The sequence below is a fragment of the Mobula hypostoma genome, chromosome 22, assembly GCF_963921235.1.
Source record: "Mobula hypostoma chromosome 22, sMobHyp1.1, whole genome shotgun sequence".
NCBI classification, from domain to species: domain Eukaryota; kingdom Metazoa; phylum Chordata; class Chondrichthyes; order Myliobatiformes; family Myliobatidae; genus Mobula; species Mobula hypostoma.
Window position 1 is genome coordinate 29,736,281 of NC_086118.1, and position 26,523 is coordinate 29,762,803.

General features: G+C 41.6%; 1 protein-coding gene across 4 annotated transcripts in view; it reads left to right on the top strand.

Moving 5' to 3' along the window:
- Positions 1-546: 546 nt before the first annotated feature.
- The window catches only part of LOC134336513 (alpha-1,6-mannosylglycoprotein 6-beta-N-acetylglucosaminyltransferase B), a 930,404-nt gene continuing 904,427 nt past the window's right edge, over positions 547-26,523 (top strand). For 3 of the 4 annotated variants that reach the window (XM_063030783.1, XM_063030786.1, XM_063030784.1), the window contains exons 1-2: positions 547-1,113; positions 3,721-3,848. In XM_063030783.1, coding sequence (XP_062886853.1) covers positions 998-1,113; positions 3,721-3,848 — 244 coding nt within the window. In that variant the 5' untranslated portion in view covers positions 547-997. The remainder of the gene's footprint in view (positions 1,114-3,720; positions 3,849-26,523) is intronic. The other variant, XM_063030785.1, reaches the window with a different exon arrangement.

The following is a 26,523-nucleotide window of genomic DNA, read 5'->3' on the forward strand; positions in this document are numbered from 1 at the left end:
TATTTAAGATTTAAAAAAATGGAAATATCTTGAGAATGCAGCTGAATCATAAATTAAAAGTAATAAAATATGAATGGAATTCAAAGATTAATCTCTTAAAAACAAAATATTTGTGGCTTAAAGAATAAATGAAACTACTTTTCCTAAAGTTTGTATGGACGTTTTCAGACAATACTTTTGTTAAACTTTAGTTATCAAGATTTAGGACATTATTTTCCTGCAGTCCCTCAGAATTTTAGCAGAGTTGATAACATAAAAAACGTACATTGCCAATATACTAGATAGGAACATATAGAGTTAATATACCGAAGTGAATGAGTGCACCAGAAGAGCATCTTTAGAACACTAGGTGTTGCTGTAACACTATTTTTGCATCAAGGTAATGTAGCAGTTCATGGTTTGTGAAAGAAATAAAGCGGCTATGATAGAGAGGCTAATGCATTCTAGCTACCCTGGTTGGATTATGATCTGTCACTCAGCATCTTATCCCCTACCCTAATCATCTGTCCAAAAGGTTGAAGCTGAGGTTGTTGGTAGCTGCTTGTATTAGCTCTGGCGGCTGAGTAAAATGCTTCTCACCCCGAGGACTCTGAGGATGCCCTGCCTAAGTGTGTCAATGGAATAGTCATATGGCTCTGAATAACAGCAAGCTCTGAACATGAGAGGAAACAACCTTCAAGCAACTAAGGTGCGTTTTACCTGCAGTCTCCTTGACTCCTCTTTAGCTGATAATTTTGGGATATCTTCGGTATCTTGTATTCATCACTAGTTCCTGAAAAAGTCACCATAAAGCTAGGAGCAGCATCACTTCTGCTTGAACAAAGACTCACAGTGCAGATGGAAATCCTGGCACATTGGTTTTAAATCCAGCGAGTCAAAAGTTGTGGATGGATATTATGTGCTTTGACTTGAATAATTTCCTGAAATCTTCTGAATATCTGATATTATCAAAGTCTAATATTTAAGCGATTTAACTCATTTTACACTGGACAAGTTTATGTTAGAGGATAAGTATTTTTCTCAGATAAAGATGTACTTGCTTTCAAAAAATTCTGCAAACTCGGATGGCAAAATAATGGTGCGAAGGTTCCTTGTAACCTTAAGGCCTTTTAGGTAAGTTTTTCATTTTAATTAAAAATATATATCTGGATATTATTTTGCATTGTTTGCAGATGCTTAATTGAACCCACATGGAACTCATATGTTTTAGGTCTGTGTAAAGTAAAACTTGTACTTCATTCTCATTGCGCCTGCTGGTAATTCGTATGGCACTGTATCTTGCTTTAATTTTTTATGTATTAAAAAACAGCTTGATGATGGCAGAATTTGTAGGGCTTTCTTTAGTTATGTATTGAGCTTACCTTGAATTGGATATGCTTTCTACTGAATGTTGAAATGAGACTTAAGACTAGTGAAGAGAGCCACAAGAGATTAATTTCCCCTTATGTATTCCTTTCATTGAAAGTTACATTTAAAGTATTAAGGATGAGGTGTGAAATCATGACTGGAGAGCGGGAAGAAACAAGAGCCAGAGAGTTGGATAGTCGGATAAGGATCATTCACCTTTCCACTGTGGGATATTGTTGTCTTTCACCAATATATTCTCCAGTGATTGGTCTGTTTTCTTTAGGTCTATTTAAACATACTGTATATTCAGTACGATCTAGAGAGGGATTTTGTCTTGATGTTTATCTGTACCATTATAATAAAATCAAAGCAAAGGTATAAATTGTGCATGTCTGAAATGCTGTAGGTTATCCTTGGCCACTTGTACTAAATGTATACAGCTGTAAATGTGGCAGTAATGGACGTTATACTCTGCTATTGTGTATATACTTGGTGCAAATGCCTGAGGTTCTCATTCTCAATTTTAAAAAATGGATATGTCATTAATCTTGATTGTATTTAAATTATTATTTATTTCAGTTATTAGTAGCAATTAGCCAAAATTATTCCTCAAATTGATTAACTTTGCAAAGTATTAGATTGCTCCCTGCCAGCGGCTTTCACTCCTGTAGGGTTGGGAAAAGTTCTTAAGTATGAAGGAAGAGCTATTAAACATTAATGAACATTTTTTTAATATTAAGATTAAGGATAAAGTATTTTGACAATATTTGGATAGATTTGATTTTGCAGTATCATTTTATTGTTTACAACTGTGCAAAATTATATAACTTGACCCATGCTGATAACACTAGAAATTAGGCATTCTAACTGAGAGGATTAATGGTTTTGGGTAAAATATTCTTAAGAAGATGAATATAAGCATGAGAATATGCTGCTCTATTTGTTTCTGTTTTGCAGTTTTAGGTGCTCAGTACTTGCATGTTCTTTAAGACCTCAACATAATCTTATTTCATTGTCAATGTGTGGAACTTTGACAAAGGTAATAGGATCACTGTTATAGATGTTACCATGCCTAAATAAGGATAACTCTGGTATATCTCAGAATAAGTCAGCTGAGGATGTGCTTTCACATAATGTCTCTCATGTATTAAATTATTCACCCACTTCTTCTCATGCCTGAGGACAATAGAATGAGGGGCTAGGCTGGAATGATACTAAGCTTAAGGATTGATTGAACAAGAGTGCCATTGTGCCTTTATGCCTCAACTTGGACATAAAAAATGTGTGATCTTTTAAACCCATTACAAATAACAGCTGAAAACCATAATATGTTGTATAAATCTTTCAGATTCAATATACCTGTGTAGTCAGCGGAAATTCTGTGCATGGTACTCTTTCCAGTGTATGTATGAAAAAAATGGAGTGAAATAATACCTTGTTTAACATAAGAATAAACTGGAAAGAATGCAAAGAAGATTAACAAGAATGTTGCAGGACTCAAGAACCTGATTCAGTACCTCTCTATGATGTTAGGACTTTATCCCTTGGAAGGCAGGAGAATGAGAAGTGACTAAGAGGTGTACAAAATCATGAGGGGCATAGATGGGCTGAATCCCAAGGAATTAGAACCAAAAAATAGAGGGCATAGGTTTAAGGTTAGAGGGAAAAGATTTAAAAATAGATATAAGAGGCAACTTCTACATGCGGAGGGTGCAGCATATATGAAATGAGCTGTCAGAGAAGGTAATTGGGCCAGGTACAATAGCAATGTTTAAGAGACATTTCAATAAATCTGTGGTTAAGAAAGGTTTGGTGGGATAGAGCCTATGGACTAGCTTAGGATGGCACCTTGGTCAGCATCGATATGTTCAGCCAAAGGGCCTGTTTCTTACTTTATGTATTACGTTATGACTCTAATATAATTAGAAGCAGGAGTAAGTTTTGCTCTACCATTCAATATGACTATTACAGTTTTTTAAACCTCTGTACCAATTATTTGCATGAGTCCCTTAATTTCCTTAACATCTAAAAACTTAACAATCCCATTCTTGAGTTCTCGGTGACAGAGTCTCCACGGTCCTCTGAGGAGAGTATTCCAAATATTCATTATCCTCTTCATGAGGAAAGTTGGGACACAAATTCTCAACCCTGTCCTAAATGGTTCATCACTTGTTTACCATCCAACTATTGAAATACAGTATGTAATGTTTAAACAAATAATCAGAGCTCATAGATCAATTAAACAGAATTGTAAACCATTTTGCGACATAAAACCAGTCACGCAGCAAACACATTATTGGATTTCTAACAGTTGCAGATAATCTTAAGCTTTGAATTTGTATTTAGTTTAAGGCATATTTTGTTTTCTTCTAGGTTATTTGTGGCTGGAATTGGATTTTTTACCCTCTGTTTTATAATGACCTCACTTGGCGGCCAATTTTCAGGCAAGAGATTGGGAGACTCACCCTTTGGCATCAGGCAATTAGGCATCAAACCAGAAGGTAAAGCCACATTTACATTAAATGTAAAAGTAGATTAATCTATTGAGATGTGATATTCAATATAAGGTGAGTACCATCAAATTGTTTTAGTATTTGACATTGACCTTTTACATCCAATTGGAAGTCCCCTTATGATTGTTTATTCCTGTCTCATATGTCATAGTTTCATACATTGATCTGTATCGAGTTGCAATGCTATTTTATGTTTCCACTCTACTACAATGTGAAAGTGATTGAATTACCTGCTAACTAATTACTTTAAGGATTGGTAGAAATACCTAACCCCAAGTGTTTTATTGCAGAATACTGATCAAGTGAAAATAATTTCAGTACTGCTATTAGACTAACCCATAAATCATTTGATATCAAAGCATGGATAATATTCATTTGGTTCTGACCATAATAAATTGATCTTTTGAATTGGTGTTGTCCAGAAACTTTTTCTTCAGATTTTTTTTTAACAACACAAACTATCAATGAAAACTTTCTCAAATTTCAAATTTAAGATAGCATTATCTCCTATTTTTGCACTAACTTTAAAGATGCTAGGTGGTAGGTCTCTATCGATATTGATGCAAAACAATATGATATCATAAGGAATTACTTGTAGTTTGGACGGATCTTTTTCATTGTAGTGCTAGAAAAATCAAGATGACTTTCATTTTATCTGTACTTAGGTCACTTGCTTTGGACTTTTCCAATTCTGGCAAATTTTGCCATGACATGAGATATGTACATTATTTTGTTTTACATTCATAGTTTGTACCCTCATTGACTGAAAATATACAAAACAATGACACCTTAACATTAGTTAGTGTCATAGAGCACTACAACACAGAACCAGGCCTTTCAGCCCATCTAGTTCATGTCAAACTGTTATTCTGCCTAGTCCCATTGGCCTGTAACTGTCCTATCGCCCTTCTTACCTTTCCTGCTCATGTTCTTATCCAGACTTCTCTTAAATGCTGAAATCAATCTCGCATCCATCATGTTCTCTAGCAGTTTGTTCCACATTTGCACCACCCTTTGAGTGAAGAAGCTCCCTCTCCATTTCCCCATAAATATTTCACCTTTCACCCCTAACCTATGACCTCTACTTCTAGTTTCACCCAAAATCAGGGGCAAAAAGCCTGCTGGCATTAACCCTATCTAAAGCCCCTCATAATTTTGTATACTTCTATCAAATATCCCCTCATTCTTCTATCTTCCACCTCCTATTCTATTCATCCTTTTCCTTTAACTCAGCTCCTCATGTCTTGTTTAATTTCAATATAACATCCAAACTTCTGTACTGAATACTTTGAGTTATGAAGAGAAATATGCTAAAAGCTCTCTTTATAACCTATGTACCTGTGTCATCACTTTCAAGGATTATGTATCTATACTACCAGATCCCTCTGTTCTACTGCACTTCTCAGTGCCCAATCATTCACTTTGTAAGTCCTATCCTAATTTGTCTTCCCAAAGTGCAACCCTCACACATCTGTATTAAATTCCATCTTCCCACCTTCTTCCTCACCTGGTTTTACCTATCACTTGCCATCTTGTACTTCTTCCCTTCCCCCATCCTTATTTGTCTCAAGACAGCAAATGCTCCTTTACTACAGTCTGGACATGATTAATGACCTCATTATTCTTTTGCCTCAGTTCTGTAGACTCTGTGTGCATCTCCCCCAAGTAAATACAAACAGTATGCAAAAACTCTCATTTGAGGTCTCTCCATCTCTTTTGACTTCATGCATAAATGACCACGCTGATCTTCAAGAGGACCAATTTTGTACCTTGCTATCCTTTTGTTCTTAATATATCTGTAGAAGGCCTTAGGATTCTTCTTCATCTTGTCTGCTAGAGCAACCTCATGCCTTCTTTTCGTCCTTTTGATTTTCCGCTTAAGTGTTCCCACTTATATTCCTCAAGTGCCTCATTAGTTCCTTGCTGCCTATACCTGCTATACATCTCCTTCTTCTTAACCAGGCTTCAGTATCCCACGAAGCCTTTTATTCTGACAGGAACATACAACTCAGTACTCTTAAAATTTCACTTTTGAAGGCCACCCACTTACCAAGCATTCCTTTGCTAGAGACAACCTATTCCGATCTATACTTGTCAGACCCTTCTGATACCATCAAAATTTGCTTTTCTCCAATTTAGAATCTCAGCCTGAGGACCAGTCCTGTCCTTCTCCATAATTATCTTGAAACTAATGGAATTACGATCACCAGGTCCAAAGTGTTCCCCTACACACACTTTTGTCACCTGTCCTCTTTCATTCCTTAATAGGAGAACTTGTATTACACTCTCTCTAATTGGGACCTCTACATATTGATTAAGGAATCCTTCCTGAACATATTTGTCAACCTCTATCCCATCTAGATCTTTTATGGTATGGGAGACCCAGGAAGTATTTGGAAAGTTAAAATCATACAATCAAAGCCTTATTTTTCTTGCAACTGCCTTTATCTCTCCACTAATTTGCTCCTTTAAATCCCACTGACTATTTGGTGGTCTATAATATAATTCCATTAATGTGGTCATCCCTTTCTTATTCCTCGGTTCCACTCATATAGCCTCAGTAGATGAGCCCTCCAGTCTGCATTGTCTAAGCACTATCATGACATTTTCCCTGACTAGTAACGCCCCCTCCCCATTTAATACTTACTCCACCATCATGTCTAAAACAACAGAACCCCAGAATACTAAGCTGTCAGTTTTGCCCCTCCTGCAACAAAGTCTCACTAATGGCTATAATAGGAGGTTTGTACTCTGCCGAGGGCTAGATCAGTGGCATTTAAGTCTGGTGATCCAGCTCTTATTATTGCCTTCTAATGCCCGTACAGTCTCGCAATCAGTCGAATTGATTTCAACTGATTGTGAGTCTGTACTGGCATCAGAAAGCAGTAATAAGAACTAGTGGTGGGAATTCACCAGAAGTTGAGATCCAAAAGGGGTTCACTAGGGCTGCATTATCTCCCCTTTATTATTTAACATTTACTCAGAGGTAATCTTCAGGGTGTTGAATGATGAAGCTGGTTTCCAAATTCTGGAGTGATGGTGAACAACCTGAGGTATACAGATGATTCAGTGTTGTTAGCCAAGACTGAGGATGAGTTACTCAGAATAGTAGGTAAGATAAGTGCTGAAGGAGAACGATTTGGAATGAAAATAAATGCTGCAAAGAGGACGATGATGGTAGCATCACAGAAAAAAGAAGTCCCCAAAATCAGTATCAAAATTAACGGCATAGGCATACAGCAAGTCAAGAAGTTTGTGTACTTGGGACAGATGGTCACAGAGGATGGGAAATGTGATACAGAAATTAGATGAAAAATTGAGATTGCAAGATCAACGTTCTGCAGCCTGAGTGACGTGCTGTGTGGCAAGAGGTTGGACTTTGGGCTGCGTTGTAGAATTTGGAAATGCTACGTCTGGAGCAGTCTGTAGTATGGAGTCGAATCATGGACCTTACGCAAGGAAGCGCAACGACGACTGGAGGCATTTGAAATGTGGTGTTTAAGGAGAATGCAGAAAATTAGATGGGTGTTGAAGGTCAGTAATATGGAAGTGTTGAAGAGAGTGAGGAGAGAAAAGGAGTTACTGAAGAATGTGCAGAAAAGGAAGCTGGAATATACCGGGCACTTGTTAAGAGGTGGTGGACTGCAGAAATTGTTATTGGAAGGAATGATAGAAGGGTTCTGGCAAACTAGTAATAGAGGAGCAGAAGGCAGTGTGGACAGGGCCAGTGAACTTAACCTGTTCTTTAACAAATTTGACAGTGTGGCCCCTGCCCATCCCACACATGAGCCATCTGTTGTCAGCCCCCAACCAACACATATTCCCCTCTCCCCTCCTACCCCTCCTCACAGTCACCCACCCTGCTGTCATGACTATACCCCTTCCCCACACGAAACCACCATGGTGGGCTTCACAGCTCTACAGGTGAGAAGACAGCTGAAACGTCTCAACCCAAGCAAGGCTGCAGGACCGGATGGTGTCAGTACCAGGGTGCTCAAAGCCTGTGCCCCTCAGCTATGTGGAGTACTTCGCCATGTACTCAACCTGAGCCTGAGACTCCAGAGAGTTCCTGTGCTGTGGAAGACGTCCTGCCTCGTCCCTGTGCCGAAGATGCCGTGCCCCAGCAGCCTCAATGACTACAGACCGGTGACGTTGACCTCCCACATCATGAAGACCCTGGAGAGACTTGTTCTGGAGTTGCTCCGGCCTATGGTCAGGCCACACTTAGATCCCCTCCAGTTTGCCTACCCGCCCCGACTAGGAGTTGAGGATGCTATCGTCTTCCTGCTGAACCGTGTCTACACCCACCTGGACAAGCCAGCGAGCACTGTGAGGGTCATGTTTTTTTGACTTCTCCAGTGCATTCGACACCATCCGCCCTGCTCTGCTGGGGGAGAAGCTGACAGCGATGCAGGTGGATGCTTCCCTGGTATTATGGATTCTTGATTACCTGACTGGCAGACCACAGTACGTGTGCTTGCAACACTGTGTGTCCGACAGAATGATCAGCAGCACTGGGGCTCCACAGGGGACTGTCTTGTCTCCCTTTCTCTTCACCATTTACACCTTGGACTTCAACTACTGCACAGAGTCTTGTCATCTTCAGAAGTTTTCGAATGACTCTGCCATAGTTGGATGCATCAGCAAGGGAGATGAGGCTGAGTACAGGGCTACGGTAGGAAACTTTGTCACACGGTGTGAGCAGAATTATCTGCAGCTTAATGTGAAAAAGACTAAGGAGCTGGTGGGAGACCTGAGGAGAGCTAAGGTACCAGTGACCCCTGTTTCCATCCAGGGGGTCAGTGTGGACATGGTGGAGGATTACAAATACCTGGGGATACAAATTGACAATATACTGGACTGGTCAAAGAACACTGAGGCTGTCTACAAGAAGGGTCAGAGCGGTCTCTATTTCCTGAGGAGACTGAGGTCCTTTAACATCTGCCGGACAATGCTGAGGATGTTCTACGAGTCTGTGGTGGCCAGTGCTATCATGTTTGCTGTTGTGTGCTGGGGCAGCAGGCTGAGGGTTGCAGACACCAATAGAATCAACAAGATCATTCGTAAGGCCAGTGATGTTGTGGGGATGGAACTGGACTCTCTCACGGTGGTGTCTGAAAAGAGGATGCTGTCTAAGTTGCATGCCATCTTGGTCAATGTCTCCCATCCACTACATAGTGTACTGGGTGGGCACAGGAATACATTCAGCCAGAGACTCATTCCACCGAGATGCAGCACTGAGTGTCATAGGAAGTCATTCCTGCCTGTGGCCATCAAACTTTACAACTCCTCCCTTGGAGGGTCAGACATCCTGAGCCAATAGGCTGGTCCTGGACTTATTTCATAATTTACTGGCATAATTTACATATTACTGTTTAACTATTTATGGTTCTATTACTATTTATTATTGTAACTGTAACGAAAACCAATTTCCCCCGGGATTAATAAAGTATTACTATGACTATGACTATGACTATGACTATGAAAGAGGGAAAGAGGACGGCAGTGAACCACTTGGTACGATAATGTGAGGCAGTGGACTGGGTTGATTTATGCTGAGGCCAGAAAAAGAGTGCAAGGTCGAAGAAGATGGAGATGCATAGCCACCAACCCTGGATTTGGGACGGCACTCACTGACTGACTGACTGACTGATCCAGGTCTGTATAAGATAAATAGCTGTGATTTGTGGAGGGCTATTTCAAGAGCCAAGAAACAACTCTGGGAGAGGTTGGAGGTGACATTAGATGCACGTCAGCTCTGGTAGGTTTTTCAGGCCATTACTTCCTACAAATTTAAACTCAACCTCATGAATGACAGTGATGTGCCACTATCCGACGAGCTCAACGCCTTTTATGCTCACTTTGAAAGGGAGGATAAAACCACAGCTATGAGGATCCCTGCAGCAACCGATGACCTTGTAGTCTCTGTCTTGGAGGCCAGTGTCAGGCTGTCTTACAAGAGGGTGAACCCTCACAAGGCAGCAGAGCCCGATGGAGTACCTGGTAAGGCTCTGAAAACCTGTGCCAACTAAGCTGGCAGGTGTATTCGAAGATATCTTCAGTCTCTCGCTGCTACAGTCGGAAGTTTCCACCTGCTTCAAAAGGGCAACAATTATACCAGTGCCCAAGAAGGACAGCGTGAGCTGCTGCAACGACTATCATCCGGTAGCAGTCACATCTATGGTGATGAAATGCTGTGAGAGGTTGGTCATGGATAGAATCAACACCTGTCTCAGGAAGGACCTGGACCTATCACCAGAGCAGATGCCATCTCAATGGTACTCCAGGCAGCCTTGGATCACCTGGACAACACAAATACCTATGTCAGGATTCTGTTTATTGACTATAACTCAGCATTTAACACCATCATTCCTACAGTCCAAATCGAAAAGCTACAGAACCTAGACCTCTGTACTTCCCTCTGCAACTGGATCCTCGACTTCCTAACTGAAAGACCACTATCTGTGCAGATTGGAAATTACATCTCTATCTTGCTGACTGTTAACGTTAGTGCTGCACAGGAGTGTGTGCTCAGCCCACTGCTCTACTCTCTCTACACTCATGACTATGTGGCGAGGCATAGCTCAAACAGTATCCATAAATTTGCTGATGATACAACCATTGTTGTCAGAATTTCAGACGGTAATGAAAGGTCATACGGGAGTGAGATAAACCAATTAGCTGAGAGATGTCGCAGCAACAACCTTGCACTCAATGTCAGCAAGACTGAAAAGCTGATTGTGGACTTCAGGAAGGATAAGACGAGGGAACACAAACCTATCCTCATAGGGAGATCAGAAGTGGAGAGAGCGAGCAATTTCATGTTCCTGGATGTTAATATCTCTGAGGACCTAACCTGGGACGCAACATGTTGATGCTGCTATAAAGAAGGCAAGGCAGCAGCTATATTTCATTAGGAGTTTGAGAATATTTGGTTTATAAACTAAAACACTCAAAAACATCCACAAATGTACCACAGAGAACATTTTGACTGGCTGCATCACTGTCTGGCTACTGCACAAGATTGAAATAAGTTGCAGAAAGTTGTAAAATTAATCAGCTCTATCATGGTACCAGCCTCCGTAGTATCCAATACATCTTCAAGGAGCGGTGCCTTAAGAAGGCGGCGTCCATCATTAAGGAAGGAGGTACAGAAACCTGAAGGCACACACTCAGCAATTCAGGAACAGCGTCCCTCTGTCAGCTAATTTCTAAATGGACAATGAACCCATGAACACTACCTCACTTTTTTTATATCTACTATTTTGCACTAATTATTTTAACGTAACAATTTAATTGACATTCATATGTATATATACTTAATGTAAGTTTTTTCTCTATTTTTATTTATCATGTATTTCATTGTACTGATGCTGTAAAGTTAACAAATTTCACAACATATGCTGGTGTTATTAAGTCTGATACTGATTCTGAATATCACAATTCCATATATTGGACCATGCTCTAATTTCATCCGTCTTGTCTGTAGTGCTCCTTACATTGAAATAGACTCTAGTCATAACATTCTTCTTACCAAAGTTCCTGTCTTTGCATGTAGATTTAACATCACCTTTCCCCATAAGCGCTTCCTTATCTACCCTGGCACTCTGGTTCCCATCCCTCTGCAACTCCAGTTTAAAATACAAGATTGCACTTACCTTTTATTAAGCTGCATTGAAATAGACACAACTCAGAACACTCGCTCACCATACTCAACTTTTTGGTTTCTGTTTTTGTATGTAGATCTAACGTCATCTTTTCCCACAACTACCTGCTATCACACTCTGGTTCCAACCCTCTGCAACTCTAATTCAAAATACAAATCTCATCAAGAAATTATTTTGAATACTCAACACTCAACTAACCTAAGGATTCAAATAATAGTTGCAATCAATTTGAACTTTGATTTCACTGTTATAAACATAATTTCTTATAATTTTGTATTACCAGCATCATAGAAAAGTAAGCAATTCTAAAATTGGATAAGGGCCAACTATAGCTGTGTTATTTTCCTGACAACTAGAAGGAAATATACCAATCTGTATCATTATTGTCTTGTATTTCTGATAAACATACCTCTTAAGTTCCATTGCTTTTATTCTTTTTCTGCATACGTTTTCTGTTCCATTATATTTGCCTGTCAATCATAAAAATATAGCTATTAATTGCACATCTTTTATTATGTTCTTGCAAAAAACCAAAAGTAGCTGGAAATTAGATTATGTAGTGCCATGTCTTTCAGTGCTATTTCATTCGATTCAGTAAAAAAAATGTAAATGATAGTGAAAATTAGTGACTTATAGCGTTGATTGCAAGGACAGCAAATTTTCATTTCTGATTTGTCCATGCATCTGCTGTCTCGTGCACAGAGGGTTCCAGCTATGCATAGCTGTGCTTATCAATTTGCACTTCTATCCTGGAGATGAATTATGGGATTTTTATTCACATCGGAACACAGCCTGTTTGTGCAAAAGCAGACCCCTGCAGTTCCTTTTCAATTTAAAGGGAATCTTCTTGAGCAAGTCCCAGCCACATGGTACCCATCTTAAGTAGGGCTCTTTAACATTAACTTAGTAGTTCTTTTTATATATCCATTTATTCTCCCATCTCACTAGCTCACTACCTTTGCCTGACCTTGCCTAATCTTTCCGGCAACAATTGCCCTTCATGTTGGGGAAGTCCAGAACGAGGGGCCACAGTTTGAGGATAGAGGGGAAGCCTTTTTAGGACCGAGATTAGAAAAAACTTCTTCACACAGAGAGTGGTGAATCTGTGGAATTCTCTGCCACAGGAAACAGTTGAGGCCAGTTCATTGGCTATATTTAAGAGGGAGTTAGATATGGCCCTTGTGGCTACGGGGGTCAGGGGGTATGGAGGGAAGACTGGGGTGGGGTTCTGAGTTGGAGGATCAGCAATGATCATAATAAATGGCGGTGCAGGCTCGAAGGGCCGAATGGCCTACTCCTGCACCTATTTTCTATGTTTCTATGTTTCTATGTTCAATAGGTGTTTGTAGTTCTTCTCCTCATCAAACCTCATCCATGAATGGTGACTACAGGCCATCACATCTCCCAATCAATGACTGAAAACAACACTTGCCACAACTTTCCCTTCTGATCCTTGACATTCCCTACCACTCTTAAGGCTTTCTTCTTCACAAATCATGTCCTTTCCTCTGAACTAGCCATGGCATGAGGCATAAATGATATCATTTACAACTCTGTAGTGACGCAATGAATGAATGAAAGGCCTTATAAAACTGATTCAGTAACGTTCAAAATCTTGAATTCTATGCTAATGAATTTCTAAGCTAATGAATTTCTAAGTAGCATTACCATGACCAAGATAGTTGTTGGTCAGGCATGCTGTGAAGGTTTAAAAGATCTACACAAGTGTTGAGGTTTTAACAGATCAGAAATTAGAATACGGTAAATCATCATCATCATCATCAGGTGCCGTGCCCATTTTGAGCTTTGACTGCCATGGCCCACACACTCCTGTTTCAGGTTAAGTGGATCAATTCATTGGTATTCATTTCCAGTTCTCTGGCTGCTGTCTCCATCATCATTTGTCTTTGTCTTCCTCCTGCTTTCTTCCCTTCAATCTTTCCCATAATTACCGTGCATTCTAACTCCTCTTTCCGAATCACATGTCCAATGAAGTTACGTTGCCTTTTCATGATCTCATACATTATTTCTCTTTTTGTGTTTGCTCTGTTCATGACATCCTCGTTAGATATTCGTTTCGTCCATGATATTCTTTGCATCCTCCTCAAAAACTACATCTCTGCTGCTTCAATTCGTTTCCTCATGTTACTAGATATTGTCCAACATTCTGAGCCATATAATATAACTGGATAAACGTAACATTTCAGTACTCTGAGGCAGGTTGTCATGCCTAGTTTAGTATTGGTCAGTATACTCTTCATTCTCGTAAAGGTGTCTTTTGCCATCCCTATTCTCCTTTTGATGTCCATGTCGCACCTGCCATCTGATGTCACCCAGCTTCCTAAGTAGCAAAAGTTCTGTACTTGTTTTATGTCTTCCCTGTTTATTCTCAGCCTGCAGATAGGATTCTCCTTCTTTTTGGATATCACCATACATTCTGTCTTTTTGCAATTGATACGATATTACAAAAAATAAGAAACACCTTGGGAATCAAAGTTGGTGGTGAAAACGTCAATAATTTCTGATATGCAGATAACACTGTGTTAATTGCAAGTACGGAGGACGAACTACAAAACTTAATTGATTAATACAATAAATACTTTAACCTTTTAAAATTGTACATAAATTGGTGACTCGAACATTGCTGATGGGTTTTTCTATGGTTCATTGGCATGATTCAAGAATATATTTTTCACCAGTGCTTTTCACGGAGACTCAGCTTAGTTATTTTAATGTGCATGGTGTATTTTTATTATAATTACTGACATGCTGAAAGCAATTACAATGAAGTGCACCAAGCACTTTATATAATTATGACATGGCTCTTAGTTCAGTTCAGCAAGCATTTTAAAAGAATTTTTGATCTGGGGCATTTGTACAATAGTTAAGTTTTATTGAGCAAAGGCAAACCCGGAAGAACATGATGAGCCAAGCAGCATCTGTGGAGTCATCATCCCGAAGCAGGGTCAAGACCTAAACTGCTAGCTATCCTTTTGCCTCCACAGATGCTGCTTGACCTGCTGAGTTCATCCAGCAGAGCTTGTTCTTTTGCTCCATATTTCAGCAGTCTCTTGTGTACAAATTGATTATATTTGATTCCATTCCTAGAATTCTTCCCAATCGTCCCAAATGTTTCCATCCTTCACATTCCTTGCCATTCCATGACCATTTGGATTAATGGTTTTGAGTGGCAAGATGTTTCTCAGAAGTCATGCATTCAGGCCACATTTCAGCAGAGGATTAAATTTTCTCTATCCAAGGAAAGCTATGTTAATTTTGTTTTTATTCAGAAATATCTTGACCCTGGAAAATAAGGTGTTGGGAGGACTAAGTAATTGTGGGATGAGCAGTTGGAATGAGAGATACTGCTGTATTACCACCAACACGGTTCTCAACAAAATCCTCCAAATCCACTGGACAGATAAGTGAACTCACATGAACATCCTTTCCTGCCTACCATCTAAATTATACACAGTAGACTCTGATGATTGTATGCCTAATGGCAGACTCCCTACTTTGAGTTCCAATATAAAAAGGGATTAACACGGTACAGGAAATGAACCAAAGATGTTCTCAGTGCCTCTGTAACAAGGGATGACATCCCCGCCAACTCCTAGCAATCCTCGATCTTTGACCAATCAAAACAGAGAATGACCATTTAGAAAGAGATTGTGAAACTAACTCATCAATTCAGTGAGCGTATACAGAATTCCAATGTAAACAGTGAAAAGAGCTTTTCCAAACTGCTAAATTGCATCCTGAATGGCAGATTCTCCTCCTCCAACAGAAAATAGCTACATCCCAGCAGTTGTGTTTCTTTTCTAAACTTTATTAATATAATTCTTGGATACCTCCTACTGCTTTCATGAATTCTCCTTTCTAGAGTGAAGTAAAAGTGAAGGATATCTGATTATTCTATAAAGACACAGCAGCACCAATAGTTAAACCATATTTTCAATACAAATTATTTAATTTTCTGCCTGTCAATTCAGTAATATATTAAGGATACAAGTTCATTAATTTCTTAATTTTTGTTTGGGACATGTTTATTCATGCCTCTGTATTTCTTATTCCTACTATTTCAACTTCTTGTAAACACCAATATTTTCTGATTTTCCTATACCTTTGTGTGGTCATGTCATTTCGGGCTTTTAATCTTTTTCTTTGACAGCCAATTTTTTCTGGATCTTCATTTTTCCTTTCACAGTGCAGAAGTCACTGCAAATTTCATTATCTCCTCTTGACTAGGCTCTTTAATTGGATGACTGTTGTTTTTAATTAGCAATTTTAACCTGGTTGCAAATGAAAAAGATGTTATATTTCTGATTATGTACCTTGATTATAATTCACCATGCTGTATATACACTACCTCACAGAATGATCCGAAGTTTATTGTCGCAGAAGGAACTATTTAGCCCATTGTGTTCATGCTGCTTTAAAACGACCCAGTCTGATCGCATCACCTACTTCTCAGCTCATGATTTTTCAGTCACATTTTAAACAAATTGAGGGTTTCTGTCCCTACCATTTTTCAGGTAGGGAATTCAGAACTTCCACTGCTCTCTGAATGAGGAAAACATTTCTCATCATCACTGGGTGCAGTTACTATTACAAGAGAGAAGCTGCTCAAAAAGCTGAAAGACCTAAAAGTACGTAAGTCACGCGGACCAGAGGAACTTCACCTTGGGGTTCTGAAAGAGGTAGCGTTAGAGATTGTGTGGCATTAGAGATGATCTTTCAAAAATCATTGGATTCTGGCATGGTGCCAGAGGACTGGAAACTAGCAAATGTTACTCCACTCTTTATAAAAGGAGGAAGGCAGCAGAAAGGAAATTATAGACCAGTTAGCCTGACCTCAGTGGTTGGGAAGATGTCAGAATCAATTGTTAAGGATGAGGTGATGGAGTACTTGGTGACACAGGACAAGATAGTACAAAGTCAGCATGGTTTCCTTCAGGGAAAATCCTGCATGACAAACCTGTTGGAATTCTTTGAGGAGATTACAAGTCAGATAGATAAAGGGAATGCAGTGTATGTTGTATATTTGAACTTTCAGAAGTCCTTTGACAAGGTGGCACATATGAGACTGCTTACCAAGTTAAGAGCCCATGGTATTACAGGAAAGTTACTAACATTGGCTGATTGATAGGCCGCAGCAAGTGGGAATAAAAGGATCCTTTTCTAGTTGGCTACCAGTGACTAGTGGTGTTCCGCAGGGGTTGGTGTTGGGACCACTTCTTTTTATGCAGCATATAAATGATTTAGATGATGGAATAGATGGCTTTTTTGCCAAGTTTGCAGATGATATGAAGATTGATGGAGGGCAGGTAGTGTTGAGGAAACAGGTGGGATGAAGAAGGACTTAGACAGATTGGGAGAATGGGCAAGAAAGTGGCAAATGAAATATAATGTTGGAAAATGCATGGTCATGAACTTTGGTAGTAGAAATAAAAGTGCAGAATATTTTCTAAACAGGAAGATAATCCAAAATTCTGAGATGCAGAGGGACTTGGGAAGAACACCCTAAAGGTTAACTTGCAAGTTGAGTCGGTGGTGAGGAAGCATTCATTTCAAGAGGTTTAGAATACAAGAGCAAGGATGTGATGCTGAGGCTTTATAAGGCACTGGTGAGGCCTTTCCTTGAGTATTGTGAACAGTTTTGGACCCCTTATCTTAGAAAAGATGTGCTGGCATTGAAGAGGGTCCAGAGGAGGTTCACAGGATGATACCAGGAATGAAAGGGTTATCATACGAGGAAAATTTGATGGCTTACGGTCTGTACTCACTGGAATTCAGAAGAATGAGGGGGGATCTCATTGAAACCTTTCGAATGTTGAAAGGCCTAGACAGAGTAGATGTGGAAAGGATGTTCCCCATGGTGGGATAGTCTAGGACAAGAGGGCACAGCCTCAGGATAGAGGGGCACCCTTTCAAAACAGAGATGTGGAGAAATTTCTTTAGCTAAAAGGTCGTGAATTTGTGGAAACTGTTGCCACATGCAGCTGCGGAGGCCAGGTTGTTGTGTGTAATTAAGGCAGAGATTGATAGGTTCTTGATTGGACATGACACCAAAGGTTACGGGGAAAAGGCCAGGAACTGGGGTTGAGGAGGAGATTAAAAAAAAGGGATCAGCCATGATTGAATGGAGGAGCAGACTCGATGGGCCAGATTGCCTAATTCTGCTCCTACGTCTTATGGTCTTACGGTCTTATAGTTCTTTCCCTGTTCATTTTAATTCTGTGTTCCATGGTTTTTGAACACTGCTCAAAAATATAGTTCTTCTCACTTACTCTGTTTTAGCTTTGCATAATTTATGCATTTTCTTACTGCATTGCAAATAAAAGAATAACAACTTATCTAACCTTTTTCCAAAATTAAAATTCTCCAGTCCTGACATCATCCCATAAATCTTCTCTATATCCTTCAAATAGTGTCGAGCTAGCAACTCGGCCTCATTAAAAACCAGACAAAAATGCTAAAGAAATGGCAAGGTTTGCTGCCCGATACGCCACAATGCACAGAGAGGAACAACAACAGCTCTACACTTCAAATGTAGCTATGTCCAACATTTAACAAGGTTACCAGAAGTAACAGACAGGATAGACAAAGGAGAGTCAGTTGATGCTATTTACTGAGATTTTCAGAAGGTTTTTGACAAGTTCCCACACATGATGCTGCTAAACAAGAGCTCATGGTATTACAGGAAAGATACCAGCCTGAATAGAAGATCGGCTGACCAGCAGGAGGCAAAGAGTAGGGATAAAGGGAGCTTTTCTGGTTGGCTGCCAGTGACTAATAGTGTTCTGCAGAGGTTAGTGTTGGTATTGCTTTTTTACATGTTACAGTATATGTCAATGGTTTAGATAATGGAATTGATGGCTTTGTGGTCAAGCTTGCAGATGATATAAAGATAGGTTGAGGAGAAGGTAGTGTTGAAGAAGCAGGGTGACTGCAGCAGGCCTGAGACAGATTAAAAGACTGGGCAAAGAAGTGGCAGATGGAATACAGTGTAGGGAAGTGTGCTGTCATGCATTATGATAGAAGGAATAATGGTGTTTAAATCTCAGAAGCTGGTGTGGTTGGGAGCATCTCGTAACAATCTTATGCCTCTTTTGGAGCCATTTCTCTTTACACTGGTTTGACCAGCCCAGAGTGATGTCAGTAGTCCAATTAACTCTTGGATTGGGGGATGAAAGCTAGGGATGACTCAGAATGAGTGGTATTTCTGGGGAGCGAACGAGATGTAGACAGATTAACCTTCAGCTTTGGATACTCCATCCTTTTCATGGACTCTCGTCACTGTATGATTGAGCCAGCATGGACCCAGTGGGGTATCAGAGTCTGTCGTCCACTGTGACCAGCCGCAATGAAGGTACTTCCAGACAGAGCCTGGAGATTCATGACCTCCAGGCAGCTATTGGTCAATTTTTGCAAGGAGGAAACCGGAGGTCACTTGGGAGAATCAGTCAGTCCAGCTCTAGACCCAGTACATCTTCCAAACCTGGAGAGATTCGACAGTAACCTGGGTTTTTGCCGTGACTTCCTCATTTAATGCTTGCTAACATTTGAGCTTCATCATCCCGGTTCCCTTCAGAGCATGGAAAAGTGGCCTTCATTCTCTCTCTCCTGACTGGAAGAGACCTGGACTGGTCCACTGCGCATTGGGAACTTAGGTCAGAGTTCTGTGCGGATTCAGAGGAGTTCATGGCCGCCATGAGGAATGTGTTTCATCACCCTGCCGGAGCCAGCCAAGCTTCAGACTGCTTGATGTAGATTCGACAGGGGGGATAGTCAACAATCGGCTATGCGATTGAATTTTGGACCTTGCCCCGGGAGAGTAGTTGGAACAGGGAGGTTTTGGCCACACTACACTGCCACAGACTCCAAGATGAACTGAAGGACATCTCAACTTGGGAGAACCAGCAGAGAACTCAGAGGTTCTCATTGACCAGACCATCTGCCTCAATAATTGCCTGGCAGAGCAAAAGTGAGACCACTTCAGGAGGTCAAAAAGAGCCCCCCAAGCCCAGCCCCTACACAATGCAGTTTCACTCCCTAACCTTGGGCCATGACCAGTCTGTTTCCTGTCCAAGATCTAGTAGAGCCCATGAATGTTGATTGCACTAGACTCTCAGCCAATAAGAGGACCCAACATTGGAGTCAATGTTTCTGCTTTTACTGCGGGGAAGCAGGTCACCTATGGGCCGAATGTCCAAAGCTGCAGCCACCTGGGGAACTGCCAAGACCATCCGGTGTTGGGAGGACAGTGATGGTAGCAACCACTATGCCGAATCCCACAGATGCTGGTGGAGTTCACCTGGGGTAAGAAATTGAGGCAGGTGAAGGCTTTTGTGGACTCGAGGGCTGCGGGTAATTTTCTGGATTTTAAGACATCCCATTGGTTTGACATACCACTGTGAGAGTTGAGCAAGTCTTTGCCCGCAACTGTCTTGGACAGACAATCACTAGGTTCCGGGCAGATCGAGCAACAGACTGTGGAGTTGCAGATGAGGATAGGGGATTATGTGGAAGACATTAGTTTCCACATTATTGACTCACCACTCATACCCCTGATCCTTGGTATCCCTGGCTGTCCCAGCATAACCCATTCGTGGACTCAAGAGAGGGGAGAACCATTACTTGGTCCAGTCGTCATAAGAGGTTTCGTTTATGGCATGGTGTTCTGACACCCAGACTTTCTAGTGACTAACAACCTATTAAGGGCAGGATTCGGTGCAAGGGAACCTGAGACCTTCTGGAAACCTAGTCCAGTCCTCAAGAGTTCAGAAGCCGGTTCTGGCCAATGGAATAGCGTGAGTCCCGACAAAGTAGTTGGAATCCCACAGGAAATACAGTATAGAGAGAGAATTTCTAGGCCAGGGCACTCTATCAGCCGCAGAGAGAAAAACCATGGGGGACTACTTTCAAGTAGCTCTGCAGTCTAGGATTATTCAACTGTCCACATCTTCCACTGGGGCTGAGTTTTCCTTCATCACCAAGAAGGATGGTAGACTAGGGCCCTGCATAGACTATAGGGGGCTAAATATGATCACTGTTAAAACCCGGTACCCCCTCTCTCACTCTCTGTCTCTCTCTAAACAAGGCCTTCGGGATTCTTCAGAGAACTGCAATATTTGCCAAATTGGACCAGTGGTGTCTACAACTGCATTCGTGAGAGAGACGAATGGAAAATGGCACTCAACACATCTACGGGCCACCTGGGTCATACCTTTCAGGTTGGCAAACGCTTCAGCAGTATTTCAAGCCTTCACCGATGATATTCTCTGGGAAATGCTACAAAACTTTGTGTTTGTCTCCCTAGACAACAAACTAATTTTCTCCTGGTCCGCTCAAGAATAGATCCAGCACTTTAAGCGGGATCTACAACAGCTTCTTGAGAATCAGCTATTCAACCAACTTGAGAAGAGTGAATTCCACATATCCACAACACAAAATAATCTGCAGATGCTGTTGTCAAAGGAACACTCAAAACACTCTGAAGAACTTTCTTCAGAGTAAGGGTGTAGCTATGGGAACTCGCATGGGACCCAGCTACGCCTGCCTCTTCATTGGTTATGTGGAACAGTCTGTGCTCCAAACCTATTCTGGTACTGCTCCCCAACTTTTCCTTCAATACATTGATGACTACATCTGTCCTGAAGAAGGGTCGCAGCCTGAAACGTCGACTGTACCTCTTCCTAGAGATGCTGCCTGGCCTGCTGTGTTCACCAGCAACTTTGATGTGTGTTGGTCTATCTCTGACACTTCTCTCCCCTTTCTCGATCTCTCGGTCTCCATCTCTGGAGACAGACTGTCCACTGACATCTTCTACAAGCCCACTGACTCTCATAACTACTTCGACTATATCTCTTCCCACCCTGCCACATGCAAAAATGCCATTCCCTATTCCCAGTTCCTCCGTCTCCGCCGCATCTGCTCCCAGGATGAGGCTTTCTATTCCAGGACATCTCAAATGTCCTCTTTCTTTAAGGATCGTGGTTTCCCTTCTACGGTGATCAATGATGCCCTCACCCGCATCTCCTCCATTTCCCGCACTTCGGCCCTCACCCCATCTTCCCGCCACCACAACAGGGACAGAGTTTCCCTTGTCCTCACCTACCACCCCACCAGCCTCCGGATCCAGCACGTTATCCTCCGCAACTTCCGCCACCTTCAGCAGGACCCCACTTCTAAGCACATCTTTCCCTCTCCACCCCTCTCCGCTTTCCACAGGGATCGGTCCCTCTGCGACTCCCTGGCCCACACGTCCCTCCCCACGGATCTCCCACCTGGCACTTATCCCTGTAAGTGCAAGTGCTACACCTGTCCCTACACCTCCTCTCTTGCCACCACTCAGGGCCCCAAACAGTCCTTCCAAGTCAGGCAACACTTCACTTGCGAGTCTGTTGGGGTCATCTATTGCATTCGGTGCTCCCGGTGCGGCCTCCTCTACATCAGTGAAACCCGACGCAAATTGGGGGACCGCTTCGTCGAGCACCTCCGCTCCATCCGCCAAAACAGACAGGATCTCCCAGTAGCCACCCACTTCAACTCTGCTTCCCACTCCCATTCAGATATGTCCATACATGGCCTCCTCTACTGCCATGATGAGGCCAAACTCAGGTTGGAGGAGCAACACCTCATATACCGTCTAGGTAGGCTCCAGCCCCTTGGTATGAACATAGAATTCTCCAACTTCCGGTAATTCCCTCCCCCTCTCTTCCTCTGTCCCTATTTCACATCACCTCCCTCATAGTTCCGCCTCCTTCTATTGCTGCGCATTGTTCTCCTGCCAATCACCTCCCTGCTTCCCCTTCCCCACCCCTTTGTCTTCAAATTACTGTTTTTTTCAACTACTAGCATTCTTCAAACCCTCCCCAAAGTTCTTCCTTTAGTCCTGACGAAGGGTTTTGGCCCGAAACGTCGACTAATCTTTTCAACTGATGCTGACTGACCTGCTGAGTTCCTCCAGCACATTGTGAGTGTTCCACATATCCACAGTCTTCTTCCTTGTGTTTGTTATATTTAATGGCAACCTTCAAATGGATCTTGATAAGACCCATGCCATGCAGAATTGGCCGCAACTCACCTCTGTGAAACAACTCCAATTGTTTCTAAGTATTGCCAACTTCTACAGGCGGTTCATCCGCAATTTCAGTTCAGTTTAATTCAATTTTAGCTCACCAACCTTGCCCTTCCATTGGACCCTGGAGGCCAAGGCAGCTTTGCAGAGGTAAAGCAAAGGTTCACCTCCACACCTATCCTAGTTCCACTGGATCTGGGCTTACCTTTTGTGGTGGAAGTCAACGCATCAGACATGGGAGTAGGAGCCACCTTGCCCCAATGACCTGCCTTGGATAACAAACTGCATCACTGTTGCTTCTATTCAAGACATCTTTCTTGCATAGAGACAAACTACAACATCAGGAATTAGGAATTATTGGCTGTTAATCTGTGACTGGAGGAGTGGAGGCACTAATTGGAAGGGTCCGAACATACATTTATGATATTGATTGACTAAACAACCTAGCCTACATCCAGGATTCAAAGAGGCTGAATTCTAGACAAGCATGTTTGTCCCTATTCTTTTATAGATTCAACTTCCTTATTACTTACCACCCGGGATCAAAACATCAAAAAACAGACACCCCTCTCTCGACAGTTTGAAGAACCTGACAGGAAAAAGAACGCTTCAACAGTAATTCGCAGCTCTAGAGTGGTGGCACCCATCCACTGGAACATAGACTTGATAGTCCACCAAGCCCAAGAGCAACATGGGGCAGAGCTGGGTAGTGGCCCTCCTGGATGTATCGTTAGGAGGTGCTCAATTGGGTCATACATCAAAACCTGGCTGGGCACTTGGGGTGGCTCACACCCTAGAGTTTGTCAAGAGACGTTCCTTGTGGCTAGTCATGACTAAACATGTTTGGAAATATATTCTTTGTGTGTGAAATCTGTGTATGAAATAAAGAACCCTGAGCACAGCCTCAATGTCTTCTTTCTACAGACTTTGTCACTGATTTTCTGGCATCTCAGGGTAATTTGGTAATCATAGTGGTCATGGGCTGATTCTCCAAGGCCTACCACTTCATAGCCCCTCCTAAACTACCATCATCTTCATGGATTGCCAAACTCATGTTACAGAATTCTCAATCCCACTCCCCCCCTACCCTGGACATCATCTCCAATCTCAGCCCTACGTTTCCCTCTAGGCTTTGGAAGGCCCTTTGTGAGCTCATTGTTGCCTCTTCCAGTCTGCCATCTGGGTTCCATCCGTAGACTAATGGGCTATTGGAGAGGGTTAACCAGGATCTAGAGAGAACAGTCAGATGTCCAGCCTTGGGAAACCCTACCACCTGGAGTGAAAACCTGATCTGGGATAAGCTTGCACACACAGAACACACTTCAGCATCTGGCTTTTGGGATGTGCCCTTTGAATGTCAGTTTGGGTACCATTCTCCGCTGTTCCTGGTACAGGAAGCAGAGGTTGGGGGTTCCATCAGCAGATCAACTTGTCCAGAGATGTCGCCAGAAATGGGTTAAGGTGAGAGAGACATTGTGGCCAATTTGTAGCAACAATGAGACCAGCCCAAACACCGGAGAAGATAGAGACTAGCATTTCTTCCCAATCAGCAGGTCTGGCTCTCAACTAGAGATCTCCCCACATAGGGTGAATCCAGAAAATTGGCCCCTCGTTACATCAGTTCATTTAAAATCCTGTGACGTGTCAACCCAGTTACCTATTATTTCCAACTCCTGAGCATCATGCAGATTCACCCCACATTCCATGTTTCTGCCTAAGGTCCTTGAGTGCCAGATCCCTGGGTCTGGCTCCCAAACCTCCACCACCCCCCAGAATTGAGGGATAACCTACCTACACAGACTTTTGGACACCCGCATTATTCGAGGTAAAAGGCTGTGGATTGGGAGGGATATGGCCCAGAAGAGAGAAGCTGGATTTCTTCATGGGACATCCTAGACCCTACCTTAATAAAGGGCTTTCACCTGTACTATCCTGATTGCACTGGGCCATCAGGAGCCAGGCATGGAGTGGGGGGTGGTGGTGGTTCTGTCATGGTCCCAACTGAACAGTTGCAGGCATCCAAGTTTCATCACTCCAATTCCCCAGAGTATGGTTAGCTACTGCTCTCCCTTTGAGACTGAGTCTGAGTTAATTCTAGACCTTACTCTGAACTTGGGTTCACCAACATCTATAGCTCACCCGTTACACCAAATGACTCGACCACTTATAGTATTATTTTGAAATATTTTGATTCTACTGTAACCTGATGATCTGAAATTCATTGAGAACCTCATAGCCAGTTTTTGTATTATCATTTGCAAATATTTGTATCATTGGTCCTATATTAAATTTTAAACCCTATACGTTTTGGACTTCAATACTAACCCCCCTTGACTCTCAAGGCTAAATATGCACATTTGTTTTCCTTCTGGTTCCTTTGGCTACATTTTTGGCCTATTCTTGCTTGCAATTATGTTACTCCCACACAGTTTCTTTTTCTTCAGGCTTGGAAAACAGTAATAAAACAGCAGCAATAAAGGGACAAAGGGAATATAGAGAAGCTGACAGGCACTCTGCCTTGCTAATTATCAACACAAAAGCAGATCTAGAATAGGATTCAACTTTATTACATGGTGTAAGATGGATTCTATTCCTTTGATGTTCTTATTCCACATGTCTGAGACTGATAGAATGTGGGGTATGGAGTATCAGATATTGTTGAAATCAGAAAAACAGTAGACTGAAAAGTGCCATGATAACAAGAAGGGGGAAACAGTATAATTTTTGTTCATTATGTAGCTGTAAAGGTGACCTAAAGTAAACCTGAATTTTGAAAATCTACATTAATAATTCAACTTTCTGGATCATTAGGTGCTAACTGTACAATGTTACACTCAGGGAGTGTCCTCCTTTCTGTCAGTATCCGTACAGCTTAGAAACAAGGAACTGCCCATTGGCCTCATTATAACCCATAAATTTGCATAAATATATTTAAATATGTAGCACAGTCAATTCCCTGTATAATCGCACAGGCACCATCTTTCTGTGCTGCTGGTCTTTTAAAAGCAAACACTAAGAGGCCTCTGCATTGCTTTAGTATAAAAATGCATCCTTAAAGCTGAGGATGAATGGTTTTGGGAAAGCTATATTTTATTTGTTGTTTCTAAGTAAAGTATTAATATTTCTACAATGTTTTGATTCTTTGTTAAATGATGAGATGAAATTCATTTGCAGACCTCTAGATTTGGTATTACTGATGTTCCTACTGGTTATCACCGCCCCCCCACCATCTGTAACTACCACGTGTACGTCTCATTGCTGACTTGCATTTTGAGTAATAAAATCCCAAATATAGTTGTGCCCACTTTTCCATCTCTCCTTCATGAAAGGGTATCTGCCAGATGTGTATCAAATGGAATTTGCCCGATGTGTATTATCTTGAACAAGGACGGTTTCATGTAGATTACCCATTTACAATGATGTAGACCAGTGCTCATTTTGTTATGGAACAAAATCTGCAGCATAGGTTTAGGGCAAGGGAAACATGATTTAGTGAGAATTTGAGGAAAAGGAAGGATTAAAACCTGGAACCCACTGCCTGAGTTCGCTGATAGAGGCAGCTACTCTCATAACATTTAAAATAAAACATTTAGATGAGAATTTGAATTGCCATGGCATCGAACGTTATAGCCTCAGTGCTGTGAAACAGGATTAATATAGGTAAGGGCTTGCTGGCCTATAGGTGAGTGGGTCTGTCTCCATGCTGTACAATTCAATGAACTGCTACTTCTGCCGTAGAGATAACACCAAAAGTGAGTAAAATCATGCTTCTCCTTGTTATTATAACTGAAAGAAATTAAATAAAACATAGTAACCACAGGGTGCCATCACTGGAAGCTATATCTGCCTTTCAATATAAAATTAGTTGTGTTGCCATAAATACTAATTTTTAAACTGTATTAGTGACTTTCAA